The following is a 23,390-nucleotide window of genomic DNA, read 5'->3' on the forward strand; positions in this document are numbered from 1 at the left end:
CACCTGTAGATATTCACCACTATGCAATTGGCACTCTGCTTCTGGTGGTTCCTTAGGATCAGGATAATTAACTTGAAGAGGTACGAGTATGTTCTCAATGGAATCCATGTGTAAGGTAAGGTTGTGTTTGGTTGCACACCAGCTACACAAATCCATGTTACATTTGCTGCAGTTGTACTTGGCCAAACGGCTGTCTTTTGTACAGGAGTCACAAATCTTCTGTTCAAAAGATGTGGTGATTTCTTCTTTGAGAGAATTAATAAGAAAATTGGCAGGAAATTCTTGAGATGTTGAAATAGTTGCACGACACTGTGGACACTGTATCAAGCGCATGGACGATGCATTTTTTAGCTGTTGTAGGCACTCATAACAAATAGAATGAAAACAAGGCAGCAGCCTAGGATCTTCGTACTCATCAAGGCAGACGGGGCAATTCAGGAGACGCTCTCGAACCCGGCGCAGTTTCAGATTTTCCATGCTGTAACAAATAAGCAAAAACAAAATGAAATATTAATCAATATCATAAGAATTTATAAACTCTTGAGAGAATATGATATAATTCTTTTGCGCAATACTGGTTCTAAAAGCATATCACATAAAGCTATAAATATTGGTATCAAATTTCGGCAACAATTACAGTGGAGGGGTCAAGTTGATTATATGGACCCCAGTGCTCAACAGGTACTTATATTATTGACCCTGAAGGGACAAAAGGCAAAGTCGACCTCAGTGGAATTTGAACTCTAATTGTTGAGAAGGCGTTGGTGTTGCTTTGGCAGAGGTTTGTGCTCTCTGGGTGCTCTTGTTACATTTGGTAATTGGAACTAATACTACAAGGCTTTCTGTCCACCATACTAACAAATTTGCCAGGTCACACTAACGACCTGCATGTCACTCTAACCCAACCATTTAATAATTGCAACAAATACTGTAAGAATTTCTGTCTACCGTGGGCAAGTGTCTGCTATTGTAGCCTCAGATTGACAAAAGCCTTGTGAATAGATTTGGTAGATAGAAACTGAAAGAAGCCCATTATATACATACATATACATGCATGAGCGTGTATGTATGTATATTATATATATATATATATATATATATATATATATTCAAACACACGCTACGCACAAGTCAGTAAAATCAATAAGGTAGTGAGATAATGTGAATTAAGAACAAAGTTCAGTTCGCACCATTGCAGGTTTAATATGGCCACAGAGATTAACACTGTTGTTGATATAACACACACACACGCGTGAACGCAAAGATGCAAAACGATATGGAGGAAATAATATTCGAATACCAAAGGCAGAGTAAAATAGTATTTTATTGAAGCTGTAAAAACTTCAGAAACTATTACTCAGAGTTATACGTTTTTTTTCTTTTCAGCTGCAATAAAACATTATATATACGTGTGTGTACATAAATATATATATATATATATATATATATATATATATATCGCTTGACAACCGATGCTGGTGCGTTTACGTCCCCATGACTTAGCGGTTCGGCAAAAAGGAGACCGATAGAACAAGTACTAGGCTTACAAAGAATAAGTCCTGGGGTCGACTTGCTCGACTAAAGGCGGTGCTCCAGCATGGCCGCAGTCAAATGACTGAAATAAGTAAAAGAGTATACATACACACACACACATATATATATGTAAAAACATACATATATACACATAAACATAAACAAAATGGTTTAATATTGAATGTGTAACTATAAACAATATTAAATCATTCTTTATTACATAAGAATCGCTTAATAACAAAATGCTTATACATACATGTTTTCCAACGATCCAGCAACACAATATATTAATCACCCAAATAAGCTAATACTAACGGTTTTAGTATTTCAAAATTAAACATACTAAGAATAAAGATACTACCACTACTAATTTTAATAACAATTATACTAATAATAGACACCACAACAAGCAAATCACGTTTCTCTTAACTGATTCCGACTGCTGGTTTTTGCTAAGGCGAACGGACCCACCCACACAAGTGTTCATCCAAATTGAAATGATACCGAATATATATTGTTCTTATATACTGTTCTTTAATATTTAAAAAGAAATCCGATCTTAAGGTAACCAGTTATTTTTAAATTTAACTTCAAAGCAGCCACAGCCAATAAGCTAATTAACATGCGAGTTTCTGCATTTGCGAACCGGTCTACAGGAAAGAAATAAAATTCTATAAGGCTATAATGTATTTTAGCGGCGTAAAATCTCAAATGTCGCTGTTGAAGTTTTCCTTTCTCTATCCTTTCGAAAGGATGGAAAAGCAAAGTCAACCTCGGCGGAATTTAAAGACGGCTAACTTTTCTGCCATTTCGCCGCTTTATTTTCAATCCATATATAAAGATTGATTTCAAATTTTGGCGCTGTCAAGGTGGTGCTCCAGCATGGCCGCAGGGCAAGAGATATAAAGACTTTATAGAAAACATGAAGCTACAGACATGCGATGCACGTAAAGACGAATGGAATGTGATCATGTGTGGGATGCTATTGATCATAGGTATGCTCATTCAGGACTGACCTAGGGTTAAAACAGCTACAACGATAAACAATGGAGACTAGTCGACCTGGTTGTTGAACTTGCTAGAAATAATAGCCAAATCTATCTCAGATCAAATGTTATTGTATTAAAACAGTGTAAGGACAAACTGGGAAATAAATATTGCTGAGTTAAATATTATTTTAGAAAATAAACATGCTTTAAATGTGCTTCCTTCACCGGACTAAAATCTATGATAATTTTATTAATTCCATCCTGCTAAATAGCTCGATATCATAAATGGATTCGTAGAACATAGAATAAAAGAAACTTACTTGAATATTAGTGTGTGAACAAACAACAATGACACGGTTAATTAATCAGAATAATGAATGAATCATAACTTTGGTGTGTGTCTGAACAGTTATAGAACTCCTTGTTATGTTAAACATAAACCAGACATTGTGAAAATGATAGTTAAAATAATTATACGGATGCACAGAAACAATAAATTCATTGCAACGTATTTATTTCTAGGAAAGAATAACACAATTCTTCCGACGACTACACAAATCAAACATTATAGCGCTTAGCATCTCCCATACTTCCATCCGACCTTTAATTACTTCAGCGCATGCTTCGGTCTCTTCCTCTTCTTACCCAGCCTATTGGTGGTTGTTGATTTCTTCCGTGGTCAATTTCAGGTTTTTCAATTAATTCATCCACAATGGTACACATGAGTCCAGAAATGAAATCTCGTGTCAGCAGTGTGCTGTGGTTAGCTAAGACAATATTCCATGTAGGATTTATTCCTTCTGTACTTTATTTAGGTGAGTTACATAAAACCTTTATTATTAATTAAACTAATTGGTAATTTCCCGTTTGACGTTCGTAAACATCCAATTCATTTTATTTTCAATTTCATTTCAACTCGATTACCCTGTTTTTCCTTGTGTTATTGTAAATCCCACCGAAATACTTACAGATCGGTATACAATTACAACTTGTATTGCTTCGTGTCCCCGCCGTGGAATTATTGAAGAATTCTCACATGTGCCCAGGGCCAATCTCTCTATTTAAAAAATATTTCTTCCTCTCTTTTTACTCGCTGTTCGTAGTGTGTACCACTTATAATTACGAAATGTTTTATTGAAACAAACTTTATGGATCACTGATTTTACTAACGTCAAATAGGAAATAATTCTGTTATGGCTGTTTCGTTCCTTTAAATGTTTCACGTCTCATTCATTTAACCTTGAAAAATTAATGGGGTTTCCAACTCCAAACCCCTTGTTGGAACTGATTTGTTATGAAAGAAATCTTTGTTCATGATTAACGTTAAATTATTATTCTATGGCATACCTGCACAAATGTGATTCCCTACCTATGATTTCGTTTCTTCATAACCTTCCGAGAAATGGGTATTCTTAAATGAAATTTTGCACGAAGTCGTAACGGGTCTCAGACTGTATATATTGACCGGTGTAGATGACAATTACATCGGAAATTAATGTTAGAAAATGAGAAAAGTTGACGGTCGCGTCTACGTATATACTGGCAGACCTCGCATAATTAAGTATTGGGGACAATGTGATCGATACAAACCTTGACGAAGGTACTACGGAATGTGGCTGCAGCCCCTATATTATTTGAAACCAGTACAAACAAAAAAAAATGTGTATATGTATATATATATAAAATATTATCATGTGTATGTGTGTATTACATATAAACAAGTATATCCACGCGTGTGTATTAAATATTAGCATGTGTAAACCACTGCATGCATTGAATAAAATTGGACCCCTTGACTCGTGGGGGCCCTCAGCAACTGTTGTCACAAAAATATTGTTTATTTTTATTTTAATTTTTTTATTTACTGAACACATTTTTTATTGCAGGTTTCAAAAAAGGTGCCGACGAAGGAATGCCAGAATTAACAGTGATGAGGTCAGATATTTTCAGCATTATCATCGTTCTAGTACCAGTACTGTGGTTTACAATTTTTGATTATGAGCCTTTACATTCTGAGTTCAAATTCCACCATAGTTGGATTGATTTCATTTTTTTCCTTTTTCTTTTTTTATGTACTTGATTTCCTTTTCCATGCTTGCTTTCGTTGGACAGAGTTCTTCAAGGCTGATTTTTCTATGGCTTCTTCCCACACAGCCATGCCTGTACCTAAAAATGCAGCATAACGTATAACTCTGAGTAATAGTTTATGAAGTTTTTACAGCTTCAATAAAATACTATTTTACTCTGCTTTTGGTATTCGAGTATTATTTCCTCCAGTCAGTTGATCAATCTATCTATCTATCTATCGATCGATCGATCGATCTATCTATCATGTGTGTTTATATATATATACATTTAGTGCATTCTGAATTATTGTTATTTTCTTATGTAATTTCAGTTTATTGTGGCAGTAAGATGAAACAAAACACCACAAATCATGGTTAGCTGAGATGAAAGATTGTACATATTTGTGAAGAGAAAATATTTACTTCCTGTTCCAGAAACTTGTTAAACATGACAAAATGGTTTTGAAAATAAATCTTTAACTTCCAATCACTGCTTTCTTTTGGTTTTTCAACATTAATTACATATCGTCATCAATTACATATATAAAAAGGTAAAGGTAAAGCTACCTTCTCAAGTCATACTGACTCATAAAGGCCAGCTTCCTGATTTCATGGCATATATATATATTCCCCACCTGGATGGGACGCTAGCCCCTGGCACGATTACTCATTTTTGTCAGTTGTGTGAAGTGGAGCAACATGTAACGAAGTCTTCTGCTCACGAACACCAAACATTGCCTAGTCCAAGAATTGAAACCACAATCTTCTGATCACAAGTCCAACACCCTAAACACATAGCCACATGCCTCCACTGTGTAGTAATAGGTCGGGTGTGTAAGGAGATGGAGTGTTTGTCATGTTGGTGGTAAAATTTATGCTCCAAACACCAGTTTTATAATTTCAAAATCAGTTGGAACAAAGGCAGAGTATTTTAAAAGAAATACACCAATAAAAGGTTTAACAAAACACAAACAAAAGGTTAACATAACATACATTCCATGTACGCTTCAACAGTAACAACAAAGAAATTTTTATTGAATATAATTTAAAAAGTTAAATTCAAAGAGAATTAAATATGAGTGCATAAACAAACACACGTATATACATACAACTGTAGATTAATGACAGAAAATTGAATGAATGACAGTCTTTATTTGCAAATCACTACAATTGTTTCGACACACTCTCACACTTAGTAGTACATAGGTGAGATGGGCAATTATTATCTTAGATCCAAGGTGTGGAATGCATCTCCTCTGGTGATTGTTTAAACATATTCTTCGTTAGATCCTCTCATCGTTTCAGTGTGATAATGTATTCCCAAAGTGATGTGTTGTTTTCAGCAGTTTACAAACAAAACTAAACTTATAGATATACCGACAGATAAAATACAATTTCAATCAAAATACAAAATGCATAAAGAAAGAAAAGAAAAGGGTCAGATTGACTATAAATTACCATTCTCTCTTAATGGTCAGATTATAAGGAAGAAAATTTATATAAAATGGAAATAGTCAAAGGGTAAGTCCACCTTTGTCCTGGGAGAATTTTGAACCTGGGTTCTCATTCCTAAGGTATTTTTCCGATGTTGTTGTTATCATCATCATCATCCCTGTGGGATGAAGTTAAAATAATAGACAGAGAACACCACTGGAAAATATGAAAACTAAAAGAGGCAGCACATATGCTAGGACATAATAACTTCCTAAGCAGACCGAGTGCAGATATGAACAGCATATGGAAACCGGTATTAAGGAAGGATAGGAGAATATTAGATTTATAAGCCCTAAAATTCACTCCATAATTGCCCATGGGCATATAGCATAGTGGTTAAGAGCACAGGCTATTAACTGCAAGATTCCAAGTTCGATTCCAGGCAGTGACCTGAATAATAATAACATTGGAAAAATACCTTAGGAATGAGAACCCAGGTTTGAAATTCCCCCAGGACACCTGATGAAGGCTGGAGAGTACATTGGCCGAAACGTGTTAACAACAAACCAGATGAGGACAAATATCTGTCAAATGTAAATAATGTACATCCTATAAAATTATTGAGTGCTGTATTGTTTTATTTGTACACTGACCTAACTATTTCTGTGTCTGTCTGCCTTTTTATGTACCTGAATATCTGTTTCTATCTATATCTATCCATCCATCCATCTGTCTATCTACACATAAACCCACATATTTCTTTGTTTCACTATAAAATTACTTTGGTTTTGTAGATTATATTTTCTGTATAGTTAATTAAACAAATTAATTAAATATAAGACAAAGTTGTTGGAATATTTCTTATCACTTGATAAATATTTGTGGACATCCTTCTTCAGTGTCGACAATCTTTTCACATTCCATCATAAAATCATAAGTGATTCTCTCACTGATAACAGAATCATTCTTGTAATCCTCATGATTTCTAACAAACTGCCTTGTCCATTGAGCCATTGTCATTATATTTCCTGGAAAATAAATTAAAATAATAAATGGTTTATTATTTATTTTATATGGAAATTATTTGCTGTATTATGTAACGATATCCTGGCTCCATGATCTGAGGCACAAATAGATAAAGCGTTGATTGTTTATTTTCTTTAAAACTGAATTATGGTAGAATGATTTAATTTCAAGAATGATTCTGGAAATGATCTACTCATGTAATTTATGCACCACTAAAGTTTATTTTTGTGAAAAAAAGTGCATAAATTACATGGGTTTTTATAGTAAGTGTGTAATGTTTGGAGTGTAAAAACATTAACAATAAGGATTACTGGGATAAAATACTGCTTAACATTATATTTTGTAACTGACAAAGAAACTAGCATTATTGGGGATTTAATGTTGTATATTTGAAATAACATTTATTAATACTGAGGAAAAAAAATGAATCATTTTACCTGCAGCTTTGTCTGAGATATATTTCAGGTATTGCATTATCTGAGGTCTGCCATTGGCATCATAGTCAATGTAATCAAGATATTTGTGTATGAGAGGAATTAAACCAGGGAAATCATCCTGTTGGGAATAGAATCAAAATGATTAAAAACGAAAAGAATCATGTCAATGCCATAATCGAAACCATTCTGGTTAATCCAAGAGTTCATTGAAGCATTTAAGAACTACAGTTGTCATGCAGATTCTTCATCCCACACATCAGGTGGAACTTACAGAACTTTCTAGAATCTTTCTTGTAGACTAATTCTTACTGACACAAACAATTACCATTTACTTCAGAATCTAAATTTTACCCAATTCATTTTTAACTTAATCCCAATTCATTTAAAACTGATATAAAAACTAGACATCTGTTTCTTTTGGATTTTAGAATTTAGAATCTCAAATAACTGTTTTAGAATATATTAAAAATATTTTTTACCTTTCCATTCATGATGTCATTTATCGTCATCAAGGTGTAAATATCATCAGTTAGTTCACAACCAGCAAAGTCTAAATGACACAAAACAATTATAGATTTATAATATCAAAATATTTGGTTGGTTGATAGAACAAAAATATTTATTTATCATCATCAAATAAAAAAAAAAAACTCAGAAAAGCGCTATTTGTGCAAGTGAATCAGTTTGTGTGTGTCAGCAATGTTGTTTGTTCAATGCCATAACTAAAGTTGAGAGGTGTAATTTCCTGCAGCTACTTGTATATATAGCCAATGGGTCTGTGTACATGTGGGGAAAATGTACACCACAGAAACTGGGGAACTGCCCCTATGAGACTACATGACTCAGGAAGGACCTTTATCTTATTTATCCTTATGTGTCAGAGACCCCCATCATCCCACCGTCCATATATTTTAAGTACATGACACTCCTTGTACTGCAATAGAGAAACTATAAACCCCAGTAGAAACACTATCATACCTCTAACTAATGTTTGTGACACCCTAGGATGTCCCAACACTCTCAGGTGGTGTGGCCTTTAGTTAAACAACAAAATATATTTCCTAAACAATCATGATATTTAATCAAAGTTAAAATTAATTTCTTGTTATTCTTAAAATTTCTTACTTACCTTTTTGAATATCTTTCTTGAAGTAAAACTTTTCTTTATTGATGGCATCACGCTTCTGTGCTATTGAAATGTTTTCTTCAACCTTGGAGAGAGTGAAACGATAAGGAATAAATAAATATTTCTATTATACATATATGGAGCAAAGAATTCAGGAGAAAATATTTGCAAAGATATTATTGACATACTTATTATGTCCTTTGATTAATTTTAATCCTTCAGCTATTTTATGCTTTTGGGGGGCCTGCAATCACCCATGTTACTGATTCTGTTATTATCATTTTTAATTGTTACACTAGATAATATTAGAGTCAATAATATCTTCACGAATATTTTCTCCTGAATTATTTGCTCCATGTTGAAATTATTTTCACATTGGTGGCTGCCATGATTCAGAGCAAAACAAATCAGCTGCAGTACAGACTTCAACGTGACGGGTGGTGGCTTTCCATCATAGTAACGTGTGGTGAGGAAGATGAGGCTATAATGCCTGTCCAGAAACCGGTCCATGTGAGTCCAAATACTTGAATGTATGCTGAGAGATTATCTTAGCCCATTTGCCCTCAGATGGTTGATTTCTGTAGTTATCATCAGTTTTTTTGGCGATTTAAATAAGAGTTTTGACTGTTATTTCCAGCAGGTAGACATACTTAGTATGTCCTTTGATTAATTTTATATTACACACACACACACACACGTGATCTTAATAGCTTTAAGTATGATCTTAATAACTTTAAAAATGGTAATCTTATGAAAGCAGTGTGTTGAGATATAATCAGGCACTTACCATAGGCCACATATCAATGGCTATGTCAAAGAGTTCAATATTTATTTTAGAGAAATCAATATTTACCTTTGTTATCGGGATCAAAAGGTTCAGTTTGAAAGTAACAATAGCTCGAGTGAGAAGAAGAATAAACACAACAAGAGCAGCATTTTCAAAGTCGGTCAATTGAAGCTGGAAATATAGAAAATGGTTATTAATGGCATTTCAAGACTTTTGAAAGTTGCAAGGCAAAGCAATATATAGTAATATATAAACATTGATATTTATTTATGGATATTTATTTATATTGATATCAGAGGTGACTCCAGGTCATCAGTGTCACTCAGGCTCATCATAGATTTTGCATAAGACATTCAAAGAATTATTAGAAATACTTTTCCAAGGTGTCTCGTAGTGAGACTGAACTCAGAACCATGTCGATGTGAAGCCAACACCAAAAAGCTATGGCCGCACCTATATACAATGAAATATACAGAGATATTTATTACGGAGACAGTTTCTAGTAAAATGTTACCTCCATTGTTCTAAATTCTATTTTCCATCCAGATTTTTCATCAGGAAGTTTCAGTCTTATGCTGTGCCAATTACTTCCAATGATGGTCTAAAACAGAAGGTTAAACAAGGTTTTTCACTGATATAGAACATCTAAAACAATTTAATAATGAATATATTTATACACATATAATATGTACTAGTGAATTATGCATATCATTAATTATAGATTATGAAACCCAGAAGAAAATATGACCATTGTGCATTTAGAATCAAGATGTGTAGAAAAAGTATTTAGTCAGATTTACTATAATTGCAGTGTAAAATACATTGAAAAGGGAACACATTGTGAAGAAAACAAAATGCAAATTTTTAAGTAACCTTTGACCTTTACCAGATTATACTCCACCTCCTGCACTCTATGTACCGATGGTGTATGACTGTTTTGAACACCCAGGGAGGGTATACATGGTATTGATCATGTCACACCCTACAATCTCATTGAGCTGGATCCACCCACTACCAGAACATATCACATTGACCCATAGACTGTGGTCAAAATGCATCCAGGAAATTGACTTTATCAGATCTATGAAAATTTATCTCTGACATAATGAAATTAAAACAGCTTATTTCTTAATTAATTTCTAGCTTCATAATTCACAACGATCTATTTGTAAATTGATAAAAAAAGTATTAAACAAATATATTTTACCTGAATGTGATCAGTATCCTTGGCATTGTCTTGGTGAAGCTTTTCTTTGAATAAAGTGATAGGATCTCTAATCAGGAACTGGGCAATATATTTCGCCATCATTTCATCAACACCTGATTATTGGAGCAACAGTGTGTGAAGTTTTGTTAACTTTAATAAAATACTACACACAAACAGAGACACACACACACACACACACACACACAAAAACATATATACACACACATATACATACATATATACATATATATATATATATATATATATATATATATATATGAAAGTAGGTTTGAAAATGCACTTATTTTTAAATATTTATTTACTTAACCGGTTTCACTTTTTTAGAAAAAGATTATCAAAAGTCTTTGAGAATAATAAAAAATGTTAAAAAACAGTTTGAGTATTAAAATGCATATATACATTCTTTGATGATAAAATATATTTAAAGTATAAAGCTTATATTATTTATATAGATATGGTGATAAATTGAATATTAATTCAATTTAAAACCAAGTGGCCTAGCATATAAAAATATCTGAAAATTCAGAAAAAATTGTATTACATGTGTATAAGGGATGACCACTAGGTGGACATCCAATATGCTAGAAAGAGGTCATCAAAGAAAATAATGTTCTCCAGAAAAATTTCTTCTGGAGAACATAATAGGCTTCTTTCAGTTTCTGTCTACCAAAACTACCCACAAGCCTTTGGTCAGCCTTAGTTTATAGTAGAAGACACTTGCCCTAGATACCATGCAGTGGGACTGAACCCATAACTATGTGGTTGGTAAGCAAGGTTATTACCACACAGCCACGCCTTTATGTGACATGCTTCAAGATATACTATTCCAAAAATCTAATTAATTTTTGTATGTTTTTAGAGAATTTCTAAATACCTTCAGCCTTCAATAATTCATACTGTTCATGATCATAACTGAAATCATAGTCATTATAAAATTGGTCGCTCACAGAAAGGTAACTGCTCAATGTATCAAAACGAGATTTCTTCACCAAGATGTTGCCATTTGTTAAAGGCTAAAAAGAAAAGAAAAAGATAAAATTAGATGACATTTATTCATTACTGCAATTCATTTGATAGCAACCCATACGTGACCACCACTTTGTAATAATTACAATTCCAGTCAAGTACCAGAGTTGGTGGAATTAATTAACTTCTATCCTTTCAAAATTGCTGATCATGTGTCAGGAACCATTCTTACATAGAGATTTCTCCAAGAGAGATGAAGGAATCATGATTCATTATTGAATAACCAACAAACAGATTATTTCTATTGTCATCATAAGATGATTAAAAAAAGACCTTCAGACGACCACAATTTCAGTGCCAGACCAAATATATCTGAAGACGAGAGTCTCTATAACAAGATTAGCAATGTATTTCTAATTTCATAATTCATGTTATTCCATATTCTTCCGGTCACCTCCTCTCAAAACTGCTGGCCTTGTATCTAAATTCAAAGCAGTTAACTGATATACTTCCTTGAAATATTTTAAAACGAAAAAGCATCATAGTTTGTTTGAAGCAGTGCCAAATGCAAATAACGTGAACATTTTGAAGAAGACCATTGAAGACCATTGAAGACCATTGAAGACCATTGAAGACCATTGAAGAAGACCATTAAGCACTGCAGGTGATAAGCTATGCAAAATATTTAAGACGATGCCAATAAAGGCAAAGACAAGATATTGTTTCACCTAATATCATTTGTTTAACATTTCTATTATATTTTGGGAAAGATTCCCCTTATCAAATATAAGATAGAAAATATTCCATAAGAATGTTATTGACAGGCCATTCTGGTAAGTTCTATCTTACATTTGATAAAAGAACTCTTTCCTCAAATATAATATAATAGAAACACTGAACACCCTATATAAGGTGACACAGTATCTTGTTTTCGTTTTTATTTATTGGCATCACCTTACATATTTTACCGAACTTCACACCTGTGTTGCTTAAAGGTCTTTTCAACAATATTTATACTTTAAAATGATTTTTACTGAGAAGTCAGGAAGGAATGGTTTGTCAGTAAATCTTTTACAGTTTCTTTTTGTTATTTACAGAACGAGGTAAATAACTTGAAACTCACTTCCAAACCCTGTTCTTGTTTGGTACGATCTTCACAAGTGGGAATCAGAGCACACCAACGGCAGTCAGTATCAGACAAAAATCCTCGATGAATAGGAGCGGCAGCTGTCAGTGCCAACTGAAGAACATTAAGAAAAATGGATAGAATGAAAAATAACATTACATGAAATAACATAAAATGCCTTCCTCAAAATTCTGATTAAAGGTAACGATATATTTAATATATGGTACGAGATTACAAAGTTCTCTCCCCTCATTTCTATTTTGGAACAATAATGTAATAAAGTTTTATGTTTTAACTCATTATAAAGCACTGGTGATGGTGCCACATAGAATGCACCAAATCCACCTACAAGGCTTTTGTTGGCCTGGGGCTATAATAATAGACACTTGTCTAAGGTGTCATGCAGTGGGACTGAACCAGGAACCATGTAGTTGGGAAGCAAGCTTCTTATCACACAGTCACACCTCTTAACAAAAGAATAGAGCAAAGCCTACCATAATTGGAGTAAGAGGTACCAGATTGTCAAAGAGATATACAGCTTCTTTCATATCAGCAGCTTGAAAAGTAACTTGTATAGAACAACAACCAAGTCCGAATATTGGTGAGTCCATATAAATATATTCTGGTTTCAGACTTTTCTTCATTTCTTCATTGTCTCCATATTCGGACAAATCTTCTCCATATGGCATTACGGTATTTTTATCTTTATAAACTGGAACAAAAAATTTGAGACGAAATCAGTTTTTAAGTCTGGCTCAACTTACTTCAATAACCAATAAAAGCTGGCTCAAATCACTTCAGTAACTAGTAAAATTAAGCTTAAATCACTTCCTTAACTAGGCTCAGATTAGTCCAGTCTTTAATTAGTTTATTAATCAATAAAAATCAGGCATAAATTACTTCATTAACCAATGAAACCTAGTTCAAATCACTTTATAACCAGTAAAATTAAGCTTAAGCTTAACCAGGATCTATTTATCTATCAATTTGTGTGTGTCTGTTTGTCCCCTATCACTGCTTAATTACCAGTGCTGGTTTGTTTACATCCCTGTAATTTAGTGGTTCAGCAAAAAAGGAAACAATAGAATAAATACCAAGCTTAAGAATTATAAGTACAAAAACCCTTTAAGGCGGTGCCCCTGCATGGCCACAGTAAAAAAAAAATAAACAAAAATAAACAATATGAAAAACTGATGTAAAGTTTATTCTTTTACTTGTTTCAGCCATTTGACTGTGCCATGCTGGAGCACCAACTTCAAGGATATTTTTAGCCAAAGAAATCGACCCCAGGACTTATTCTTTTGCCAAACCACTAAGTTACAGGGACATAAACACACAAAAATTGGTTGTCAAGCAACGGTGGGTGGACAGACACAAAGACGCACACACATAAATACACTCACACACACACACACACACATATACGGTGGGCTTCTTTCAGTTTCTATCAACCAAATCCACTCACAAGGCTTTGGTTGGTCCAAGGCCATAGTAAAGAACACTTGCCCAAGGTGCCACATAGTGGGAATGAACCCAGAACCATGTGGTTGGGAAGCAAACTTCTTAACACACAGCCACACTTGTGTAATTGTCTATATTTTGCAATCTCATTAATTAAAAAGATAATTAATTCTATGTTTAGTATACTTACTTGGGACATTGATAACAGTTTTACAGTTTCTTCTGTTTGCCATATTTTCAAAAATGTTTCTGGACACAAAAAAATATAAAATATTTATTTACATTATCTACATTTGACAGATATTTGTCCTCATCTTGTTTGTTGTTAACACAACGTTTCGGCTGATATACCCTCCAGCCTTCATCAGGTGTCTTGGGGAAATTTCGAACCTGAGTTCTCAGTCCTTAGGTATTTTTATTACATGTCACCCCCTGTACTTAAGTGGTTTTATTTGACCAATTCCCAAATGTTGAAATGTAAACATTTAGAATACTTTATAGGCCATTAAATTGACTCCAGTACTTGACTGGTTATATTATACACACCATATTAAGTCCATATGAAAGCTAATCCTCTGCTATTACTGTTGATTTTATTGACCCTGAAGAGATGAAGGACAAAGCTGACCTCATTGATGTACAGTTTAGCACCGGAATATATTAATATATTATTACTCGATTACTCTACTCCATCGGTCACAAATGACCAAGGGTGCACCTAAGAAGTTCCCCTCCAGGGTACAAGTTTGGGCGGAAAGTCACCTCACTGGCGAATGCACAACCTAAGGTTGTTGTTTTTATGGAAGACCAGCGGTTGTCCATGCATACCAGCCTCCCCACTCCACGTCACTGATGTTATCCAAGGGAAAGTCAAAGGGGCCGATACAGCTTGGCACCAGCGACATCGCAACTCATTTCTACAGCTGAGTGAACTGGAACAACGTGAAATAAAGTGTTATAACGTGTTAGAAAATATATATAAAAAGGTAAATGGCTCACTTAAAGAACTCAAAGTGTGAACCCAAGGCAGCGTCTGCTATAAAAACTGATTGGTGAATTCCAGTTGCTTGCTTGTTTGCTTCATAAGCAGGAAAAGAGAAATTAGGGCAACCCAATCTGAAATAGAAAAAAGTAAAAACTTTAATCCTTTAACATTCAGATTACTTTGCCAAATCCAATGTTTATTCATTTGCATTATTTTGAATTAATCTTGTATTATCTCATAGCTTTCAGAATTCGATGATGTAATTATCTATTTTTAGAATGACATTGTAACATAGGTGTAAGAGGCCAGATCTGGTCATTTTCAACATAAAGCAAGTACAATATTTGGGCTAAATATGGCTGGTTTAAACGTGAAGGGTTAAACCAGTTATTTCTATTGTTGTTGTTGTTATTGGGTCCTCATGGTCAATAAAGGAAGTATTATTATTGCTATTATTATTATTTCTTTATTGCCCACAAGGGGCTAAACAAAGAGGGGACAAACAAAGACAGACAAAGGGATTAAGTCAATTATATCGACCCCAGTGTGTAACTGGTACTTATTTAATCGACCTCGAAAGGATGAAAGGCAAAGTCGACCTCGGCGGAATTTGAACTCAGAACGTAACGGCAGACAAAATACCGTTAAGCATTTCGCCCGGTGTGCTAACGATTCTGCCAGCTCACCGCCTTATTTTATTGCTATTATTATTATCATTATTATTAATCAGTTGTAATGTACAAGAGAAAAGCCATCTGGTGGTGTTGGCCACCAGCAAAGAAATGTAATTCAGCTATCTTCGCTATGCTACAGATGTATAAATATTTACATAATAAAAGGAAAATATTCAAATTTAAAACCTGAATTAATAATTAATAAAAAACAAACTCATAAACAAATATTTATGTAAAAAAAAAAACAGGCATACTCGTAAATATTTCACTTACCTTGGAAAAGTTGTTAAAGTAACCAGACTTTGGTTTGGACCCAACAATTGTTTCAGTGATTTACGCCTAAAATATTAACAAGATGGATTCTTGATGTGAGTGTCATGAAACTGAACAAAATTATTATTATTATTGTTATTATTCAGGTGACTGCCTGGAATCGAACTCGGAATCTTGGGGTTAGTAGCCCGTGCACTTAACCACTATGACATATGCCCATGGGTATTTGGCGTAGTGGTTAAGAGCACAGGCTATTAACCGTAAGATTCCGATCTCGATTCCAGGCAGTGACCTGAATAATAACAATAATAACAATAATAATAATAATAATAATAATAATAATATTACCTTATGTGAGTCATCAAGATGTCGAAATAATAATAATAATAATAACAATAATAATAATAGATAGAGAGAAGAGTTCTTTACTTTTGTATACGATTGACCTGTTGAAGGCACACGAGATGCCGAAATATATTAAAAGATATTAAAAAAAAAAAAGTCAATTGTATACAAAAGTAAAGAACTCGTCTCTCTATCTATTACATTTCTGCTGAGTTACTTCAGTCCTTTATATAAACTAATAATAATAATAATAATAATAATAATAACATTGAAAAATACCTTATGACTGAGAACCCAGGTTCAAAATTTCCCCAGGACACGTGATGAAGGCTGGAGGGTATATCAGCCGAAATGTTGTGTTAACAACAAACAAGATGAGGACAAATATCCATCAAATGTAAATAATGTAAATAATGAACAATGTTATTGTTTACGAAATACACAACATGGACTATAAGTAAACAAAACGTTGAATATTTGTGTATAAATGTAAATAAAGTAAATTCAAAATATTATTGTTACCTTTCTTTAAAATAATCTTCTATACGATTCAGATCAGTCAAGGAGCTACCAAAAGGATTCCTGGGTTTGCCTTCCATCGTAAATTCAGCACATTCTGGGGTCCACAAGCTTTAATATTTTTTGTTTTAAAAAGAGAAACTATATTTAGGAAACCAAAAATTAAGAAAGTGTTAAAAGTGGTGGTGATGATGATGATGATGATGATGATGATGATGATGATGATGATTAGGAGGAGGAGGAAGAGGAGGGTGATGGTGATAAGGACAACAATGGAGGACTGTATCCTCCCATGACACACAATAGTGGGCAAAGAAGATGGATGGATTTATCTATATCTATCTGTCTGTCTGTCTGTCTGTCTGTCTGTCTGTCTGTCTGTCTGTCTATCTGCCTATCTATCTATCTATCTATCTATCTATCTATCTATCTATCTATCTATCTGTCAATCTATCTGAAGAAGTTGAGAAATTGACCAGAGAGGAAAGTGTTTGTCTGTAGACCTTTCAGACGCGTCCACCATACACATTCTTTCGCCATAGCCACAAGTACGATGAAATTGGCTCTTCCTTCTCGTTTCAAGGAAGGAGGTGCGACAATATTCATGATAGACTCGGTTGATAAACCGACTCGTCCCACACGCGATAGCAGTCATTCGACATAGACCCACAGGTCGGAAATGGTTGGACACTGTACGAGTGCATGCAGAACAGTTTCATCGCTCTGACCACATCTCGAGCAGGCCGGCCCCATGTTTCTTGAGCCATGCCTGTAGAGCCTATCCCGAATGGGTAGAGACAGACAGACAGATAGATAGATTGACAGACAGACAGATAGATTGACAGATAGATATGTTTCTTTATTGGTGACACAGGGCTGAACACAGAAATAGTGGATGTGGGGTAGAGATGATGGATGGACCAATAATTATACTCACCATGATTCTAATCCTTTTACTTCAGGAGATGCAAGTAAAGATGTAGCAGTCAACAGTAACTGGACAACACGTTTCTCATGGTCAAATCGTATTAACGTATATTCAGTCTAAAAGAGAAATCAGACCATTTATTGCAAAATACCATACATGAGAATGGAGGGTGTTGCTGAAGAGGTCACATTAAAAGATAAAAGATATATAAAGATTAGTTTCCAATTTTTCTAAACTCAAGAATTTGTATAAAATCAACAAGTTTTCTTTATCTCTCTTTCTCTATCAAGCTACACCTACCTCGTCACCCCAATAAAATGGATAATTCTTTTTGTCCTTATATCTCCTATACAGATGAACAAACTGCAGTCTTGCTTGTTTCTTGACACATGGAATATAGGGTTTAATCTCTTCCCATGTCATTAGGGTACCCTCCGAAATAATGACCATCTTTATTTTGACTGACAAATGAATCTTTCAACCAGATTTTCTTTCTTAGATCTTCTCTGTTCAGTTAGGACTGAAAATAGAAATAAAAGAAAAGAAAATGGTAAATTTTAACTTGTAAAACCTTTTGATTCCATAGAAATATTCTCTTCTACTCTCGGCACAAGGCCTGAAATTTTGGGGGAGGAGCCCAGTCAATTAGATCGACTGTTGCAGGTGAAGATAGCAGAAAATGAAGACTTTGTCATTATCAAACCAGTGTTTGGGACAAAAATTAACATGGAATTTTGATGGAAAGTTTGAATTTAGATCTCTTTAATCTTTCATTACTGCTTTTTTATTTTTTTCCTTTTGAAATACAATCTTTATTTCAATTAATTTTGAGAATAATGAAGAATTTAGTGAAATAACTGTTATTATTTCTGTGATGTTTGGAACATAAATAAACATGAAATTTTGATAGAAGGTTTTTAATTTGGATCTCTTTAACCCTTTTGTTACCATATTTCTGTTGAAAAATGGTAACAAAATGGTTAATTTTGAGAATTATGAAGTTATTTAGAAGAATAACCTTTCTATTATTAAGCTGGTGTTTGGAATAAAAATTAACATGAAATTTTGACAGAAAGTTCTAATTTAGATCTTTACTCTTTTACTCTTTTACTTGTTTCAGGCTTTTGACTGTGGCCATGCTGGAGCACCGCCTTTTAGTCGAGCAAATCGACCCCAGGACTTATTCTTTAGAAGCCTAGTACTTATTCTATCGATCTATTTTGTCAAGCGATGGTGGGGGGACAAACACACACATACAAACATACACACACACATACATATATATATATACATATATACGACGGGCTTCTTTCAGTTTCCGTCTACCAAATCCACTCACAAGGCTTTGGTCAGCCCGAGGCTATAGTAGAAGACACTTGCCCAAGATGCCGCGCAGTGGGACTGAACCCGGGACCATGTGGTTGGTAAGCTAGCTACTTACCACACAGCCACTCCTACGCCTATATCTCTTTAACTTTTCATTACAGATTTTTTTCTTGAAGTACATTGTCTTTATTTCAATTAATTTTGAAAATAATGTAGAATTTAGTAAAATAAGTCGTTATTTCTGTGGTGTTTGGAACATAAATAAACCAACATGAAATTTTGGTAGAAGTTTTTAATTTGAATTACTTTCAAAAACAGAAAGTTTGATTATAGAGCCAGGAACAATCTGATATGGATTGGAATCAAAAGACTTAATCAAAGTCTGAATTGTTATATAATTAAACTAATTCTCTGTAAGATATTAATTGAACGTCTTACAGATACAGAGGACGAATAATAACTCATTAATTAAAAAAAGCTCACCTCAAATATTCAAAGCTGTCCTATGTTTTAGTTGCAGTTTTTTACCAGTTGCCACATAAACATTAATTCACAATGTCACAGCAGAAATCTGTTCCTCATATAGTCTCTGAATTATTTATCAAAGCCTGTAGCATCAAATTACAGTTAAAAAAATAGGTTAAAATCAAAATAGAATTAAAAAAACTGGGTTACATTTTGAAATACTATTTGTTGTTAGTATTCCTCCCTCCCTCCCATGAAGGCCATTCATTAACTAATTTTTCTGGCTGCTTCTACCAAACATTTGCCAACACGGAGCAGATGAAATGAGGTTATCAATACAGCACACACACACACACAAGTTGCAATTACATGATATGCATAAATATAGCCATTCTAGTTGTTTTGGGACCCCGCCCCTTTTACACATACATCTAGGTTGTACTTTAAGTTTACCATCATCATCATCATCTTGTCATTGTCACTTCCTCATCGTCATCATCATCATCAACTTCATAATCACTGTCATTGCCATCATCTACATCATCATTACGGTCACCATCTTTGTCGTCATTATTTGACATCTGCCTTCCATGCTGGGATGGCTTGGACAGTTTGACAGGATTTGACAGTTCCAAGGACTACATCACACTCCACTGTCTTGCTTTGGCAGGGTTTCTACAGCTTGGATGCCCTTTCTAACAACAACCACTTTGCCACAAATACTGGGTCCCTTTTTTTTTTATGGCACCAGCACTAGTGAGGTCACTTGGCAGCAGCTTGCAAGACTAAGTCTCCTTTTGACTGAGTAGGGTTACAGTAGAGATGGATGCAGAGGGATGTGGTTTTATGCTACAAGAAAAAAGGGTCAAAGATTGAGATAAGGGGATAGAACAGAACATGCTGCGGAGAAGCTACATGGCTAAATTAGATATATTTTGTTAAAATTAAAATATTATTTTTAAATTGGAATATTTTATACCAAAAATGTAGTTACTGTTGCGTTATCTAGCCACGAAAACCCAATAAAATACATCAACTATCCCTGAAATGATACTATATCTTGGCCCTATATTGGTCACAAATTTTGGTACAGGGCCAGCAGTTTCAGGGAAGGGGCTAAATCAATTACATTGACCCCAGTATTCAACTGGTACTTATTTAAAATCATTATATTGCAAATATTGCATCGTCTTTTGGAGTAAAAAATTTGTCAGCATAATTGGTTAGTAAAAGTTGAGATAATTTGGAACACAGTCATGCAACAGGTAGTTGTTTTCCAAGAAATGTTTCCTCAAATTTGACCTGATTGTAATTGAGGTTGCTAATAGAATATTTGGATAATTTTTGGTGTTTAATAATTAAAATTCTTTTCTCTGTTGGATTTCAAGTCAATCTTTTCCCACACTAATATCTAATTTGATAATTTTCAAGTTTCAAAAAAATGATGTCTAAATTGGGGCAAAATGAGTAATGACATTTCACTAAATTCTTCTCTTTAACTGCATCGTGTGTAAACATGTTGGGAAGAGAGTCACTCCAGTGGACCGTGAAGAAGCTGTAGAGAATTATTTCATGACTTTTTTTTATATTATTTAGTTGAGTTCCATTAATTTCATATCATTTGCCGTTTTTCACAGACTGTCTTTCATTTGACCGAAATATTTGAAATCTCTGTTGCATTTCTGATCTTTCTGGTGTCCAAGAATATCGTTTGCATGGGTCTTTTTCAAATGTAATTCTTGAAGAATAAAGAAACAAATTTACATTATGCTGCTTTACTAATTTTGCCCCAGCTAAATTTGTCTTTTACATACTCAAAGAGAACAGTGACAATTTTCTGAAATAGTGTTTTAATTATGTTATCAGGTTTTAAATGCATTTAAAGAATGTCATTTGTTTTACTGATATAATTTTTGTAAGGTTGTGAACATTTTTGAAGAATGCATTCAGTAAAAACACATCATTGTGCCCCCCCCCCCAACTTCTATATGTCATTTAATTTATACAATATTTAAATATGAGCTGTGAATTCTATCATGCTGGGCAAAAACAATAATCCGGGAGACTTACATAACATGCTTTGCGTTTGCAAGCAATCCTTCAGGCTCGAATACTCATGGCTGGTTTTATTTGGAAATCGATATACTAGTCTGTGAGAAAACACAAGGTAAGCAAGAAGATGGTGGATGCAAAAAGTGGAATGAGCAAAGGTGGAACGAGTAAAAGAAACGGAAAATGAAAGTAAGTCGAGAGTTGCGTACCTTTATCCATCAAAGCCATAGTAAATCCCATCTATTGTGGAACAATAAACCAGACACACACAAACACGCGCGCATTCACAGGCACTGACTCGCATACACACACACATGCACAAACTCTCACACACACACACGCACACATACGGAGGCTTCTTTCAGTTTCCGTCTGCCAAACATACTCACAAGCCTTTGGTTAGTCCAAGGTTATAGTAGAAGACACTCGCCCAAGTTGCCATGCAGTGGGACTGAACCCAGAACCATGTGGTTGGGAAGCAAGCTTCTTACCACACAACCACACCTGTGCCTCGTGTTTGCCAAAACTTGATGCCATATTTAGAACCAGCCCATACCCTCACCCCAAATTAATCTAAAACTGCCATAACCTTGAAGAAATGGCATTTATAAATTGCTCTTTAACCCAAAGTTTCTTTATCGGTTTATTGATTTGTGTATTCACAGAACTTACATTTGCTCTCAATATTCTTGTCTCTTCCAAAATTCCTCATCAGATCATGTTGACATTTCAATCTACATATACTAATATGTACAAAAGAATTGGCATTCCAGTTACAATGATAAGGGTTCCAGTTGATCCACTCAATAGAACAGCCTGTTTGTGAAGTTTGATCTGCAACTGGCTGAGTACTGCATAGACGTGCATACCCATAACATATCAGGTGATCCGGAAAGTTCTTAACGTTTTTTAAGTGCAATGAAGGATAAAAAATTTTGAATATACTCTCGGCTTTATTCATTAAAGTAATTAAAGTAAAGTAATTCATAAAGTAATTGTTTTCTATGACCTTAGATCACCTAGCAAGCAATTTCGATATTGCCACGGCATAAAACTCAGTTACTTTTGAGGAAAATAAGTAACCTAAGTGGGTTTTCACACCATCTAAACCATTAAATGATTTTTCTTTTCCAGAGAATTCTGCTGGGACAAATTCCCCTCTCAGGTTCACACATTTATTGCAGCGGCCCTTCAGTTTATCTAAGCCCTGTAAAAGAACTCAGAAGGTTGGGCCTTCAACTAAGCCTTTTGCAATGCCATTAAAACAAGGAACTTTACAACATAGCCCCATACACACACACATGAGGAGATGCTGAAAAGTTCCTGGTATATTCCCCTCTCATTGGTCCCCTTGCAGTGGTCCTTCAGTTTTTCTAAGCCCTGTAAAAGAACTCAGAATGTTGGGCCTCCAGCCAGGTCTTCCGTGACTGTATGCATGTGTGTGTGTGTGCATGTGAGTGTATGTGAGCGTATGTGTGTGCATAAGTGTATATGCGTGTGTGTGTGTGTATATGAATGTGTGTATGTGCATGTGTCAGTGTATGAGTGTGTGTATGGGCATGTGTGTATGCATGTATATGTTTGTGATTGTGTCTGTGAGAGTGTGGTGCGTTGTGTGCATGTATGTGTGTATATCTGTATGTT

The 23,390-nt window shown here is 34.4% G+C and overlaps 3 protein-coding genes across 5 annotated transcripts in view; 1 reads left to right on the plus strand and 2 right to left on the minus strand.

The window, feature by feature from the left end:
- The window catches only part of LOC106870987 (E3 ubiquitin-protein ligase MID1), a 4,345-nt gene extending 1,352 nt beyond the window's left edge, over positions 1–2,993 (minus strand). Inside the window, exons 1-2 of one of the 2 annotated variants that reach the window (XM_052977276.2) lie at positions 2,843–2,993; positions 1–478 (exon numbers count right to left, since the gene is read on the minus strand). The exon at positions 1–478 is cut by the window's left edge and continues 1,352 nt beyond it. In XM_052977276.2, coding sequence (XP_052833236.2) covers positions 1–477 — 477 coding nt within the window. In that variant the 5' untranslated portion in view covers position 478; positions 2,843–2,993. Of the gene's footprint in view, positions 479–1,789; positions 2,747–2,842 lie in introns of those variants that run through there. The other variant, XM_014917233.3, reaches the window with a different exon arrangement.
- Positions 2,994–3,095: 102 nt separating this feature from the next.
- Positions 3,096–5,075, plus strand: LOC106871006 (mitochondrial import receptor subunit TOM7 homolog). Its single transcript, XM_089343557.1, has 3 exons — positions 3,096–3,337; positions 4,409–4,457; positions 4,921–5,075. The coding sequence occupies exons 1-3, from the start codon at positions 3,235–3,237 to the stop codon at positions 4,934–4,936; spliced, it is 168 nt and encodes a 55-aa protein (XP_089199683.1). The 5' UTR covers positions 3,096–3,234; the 3' UTR covers positions 4,937–5,075.
- A 645-nt stretch (positions 5,076–5,720) lies between these two features.
- LOC106870990 (glutamate--cysteine ligase catalytic subunit) lies at positions 5,721–21,878 on the minus strand. 2 transcript variants are annotated; one of them, XM_014917237.3, is made up of 18 exons: positions 21,765–21,878; positions 19,713–19,837; positions 18,204–18,423; positions 17,913–18,019; positions 16,979–17,086; positions 16,112–16,177; positions 15,179–15,295; positions 14,370–14,428; positions 13,213–13,430; positions 12,716–12,832; positions 11,501–11,639; positions 10,606–10,718; positions 9,913–9,999; positions 9,465–9,569; positions 8,615–8,696; positions 7,965–8,035; positions 7,486–7,603; positions 5,721–7,050 (listed from the first exon to the last, which is right to left on the minus strand). In XM_014917237.3, the coding sequence occupies exons 3-18, from the start codon at positions 18,351–18,353 to the stop codon at positions 6,887–6,889; spliced, it is 1,821 nt and encodes a 606-aa protein (XP_014772723.1). In that variant the 5' UTR covers positions 18,354–18,423; positions 19,713–19,837; positions 21,765–21,878; the 3' UTR covers positions 5,721–6,886. The 2 variants fall into 2 exon arrangements, with proteins under 2 accessions (XP_014772723.1, XP_014772724.1); XM_014917238.3 differs by lacking the exon at positions 19,713–19,837.
- Between the last annotated feature and the right edge of the window lie 1,512 nt (positions 21,879–23,390).

This window comes from Octopus bimaculoides, chromosome 27, assembly GCF_046866305.1.
Source record: "Octopus bimaculoides isolate indiv1 chromosome 27, ASM4686630v1, whole genome shotgun sequence".
NCBI lineage: Eukaryota > Metazoa > Mollusca > Cephalopoda > Octopoda > Octopodidae > Octopus > Octopus bimaculoides.

Excerpts from the sequence above, each read along its gene's own strand:
- LOC106871006 (XM_089343557.1), top strand. The coding sequence starts at position 3,235 with ATGGTACACATGAGTCCAGAAATGAAATCTCGTGTCAGCAGTGTGCTG. Across the intron at positions 3,338-4,408 it reads TCCTTCTGTACTTTATTTAG|GTTTCAAAAAAGGTGCCGAC; the intron begins GTGAGTTACATA and ends TTTTTATTGCAG.
- LOC106870990 (XM_014917238.3), bottom strand. The coding sequence starts at position 18,353 with ATGGTCATTATTTCGGAGGGTACCCTAATGACATGGGAAGAGATTAAA. Across the intron at positions 9,570-9,912 it reads TAGAATTTAGAACAATGGAG|CTTCAATTGACCGACTTTGA; the intron begins GTAACATTTTAC and ends CTATATTTCCAG. Across the intron at positions 7,604-7,964 it reads ATGACATCATGAATGGAAAG|GATGATTTCCCTGGTTTAAT; the intron begins GTAAAAAATATT and ends TATTCCCAACAG.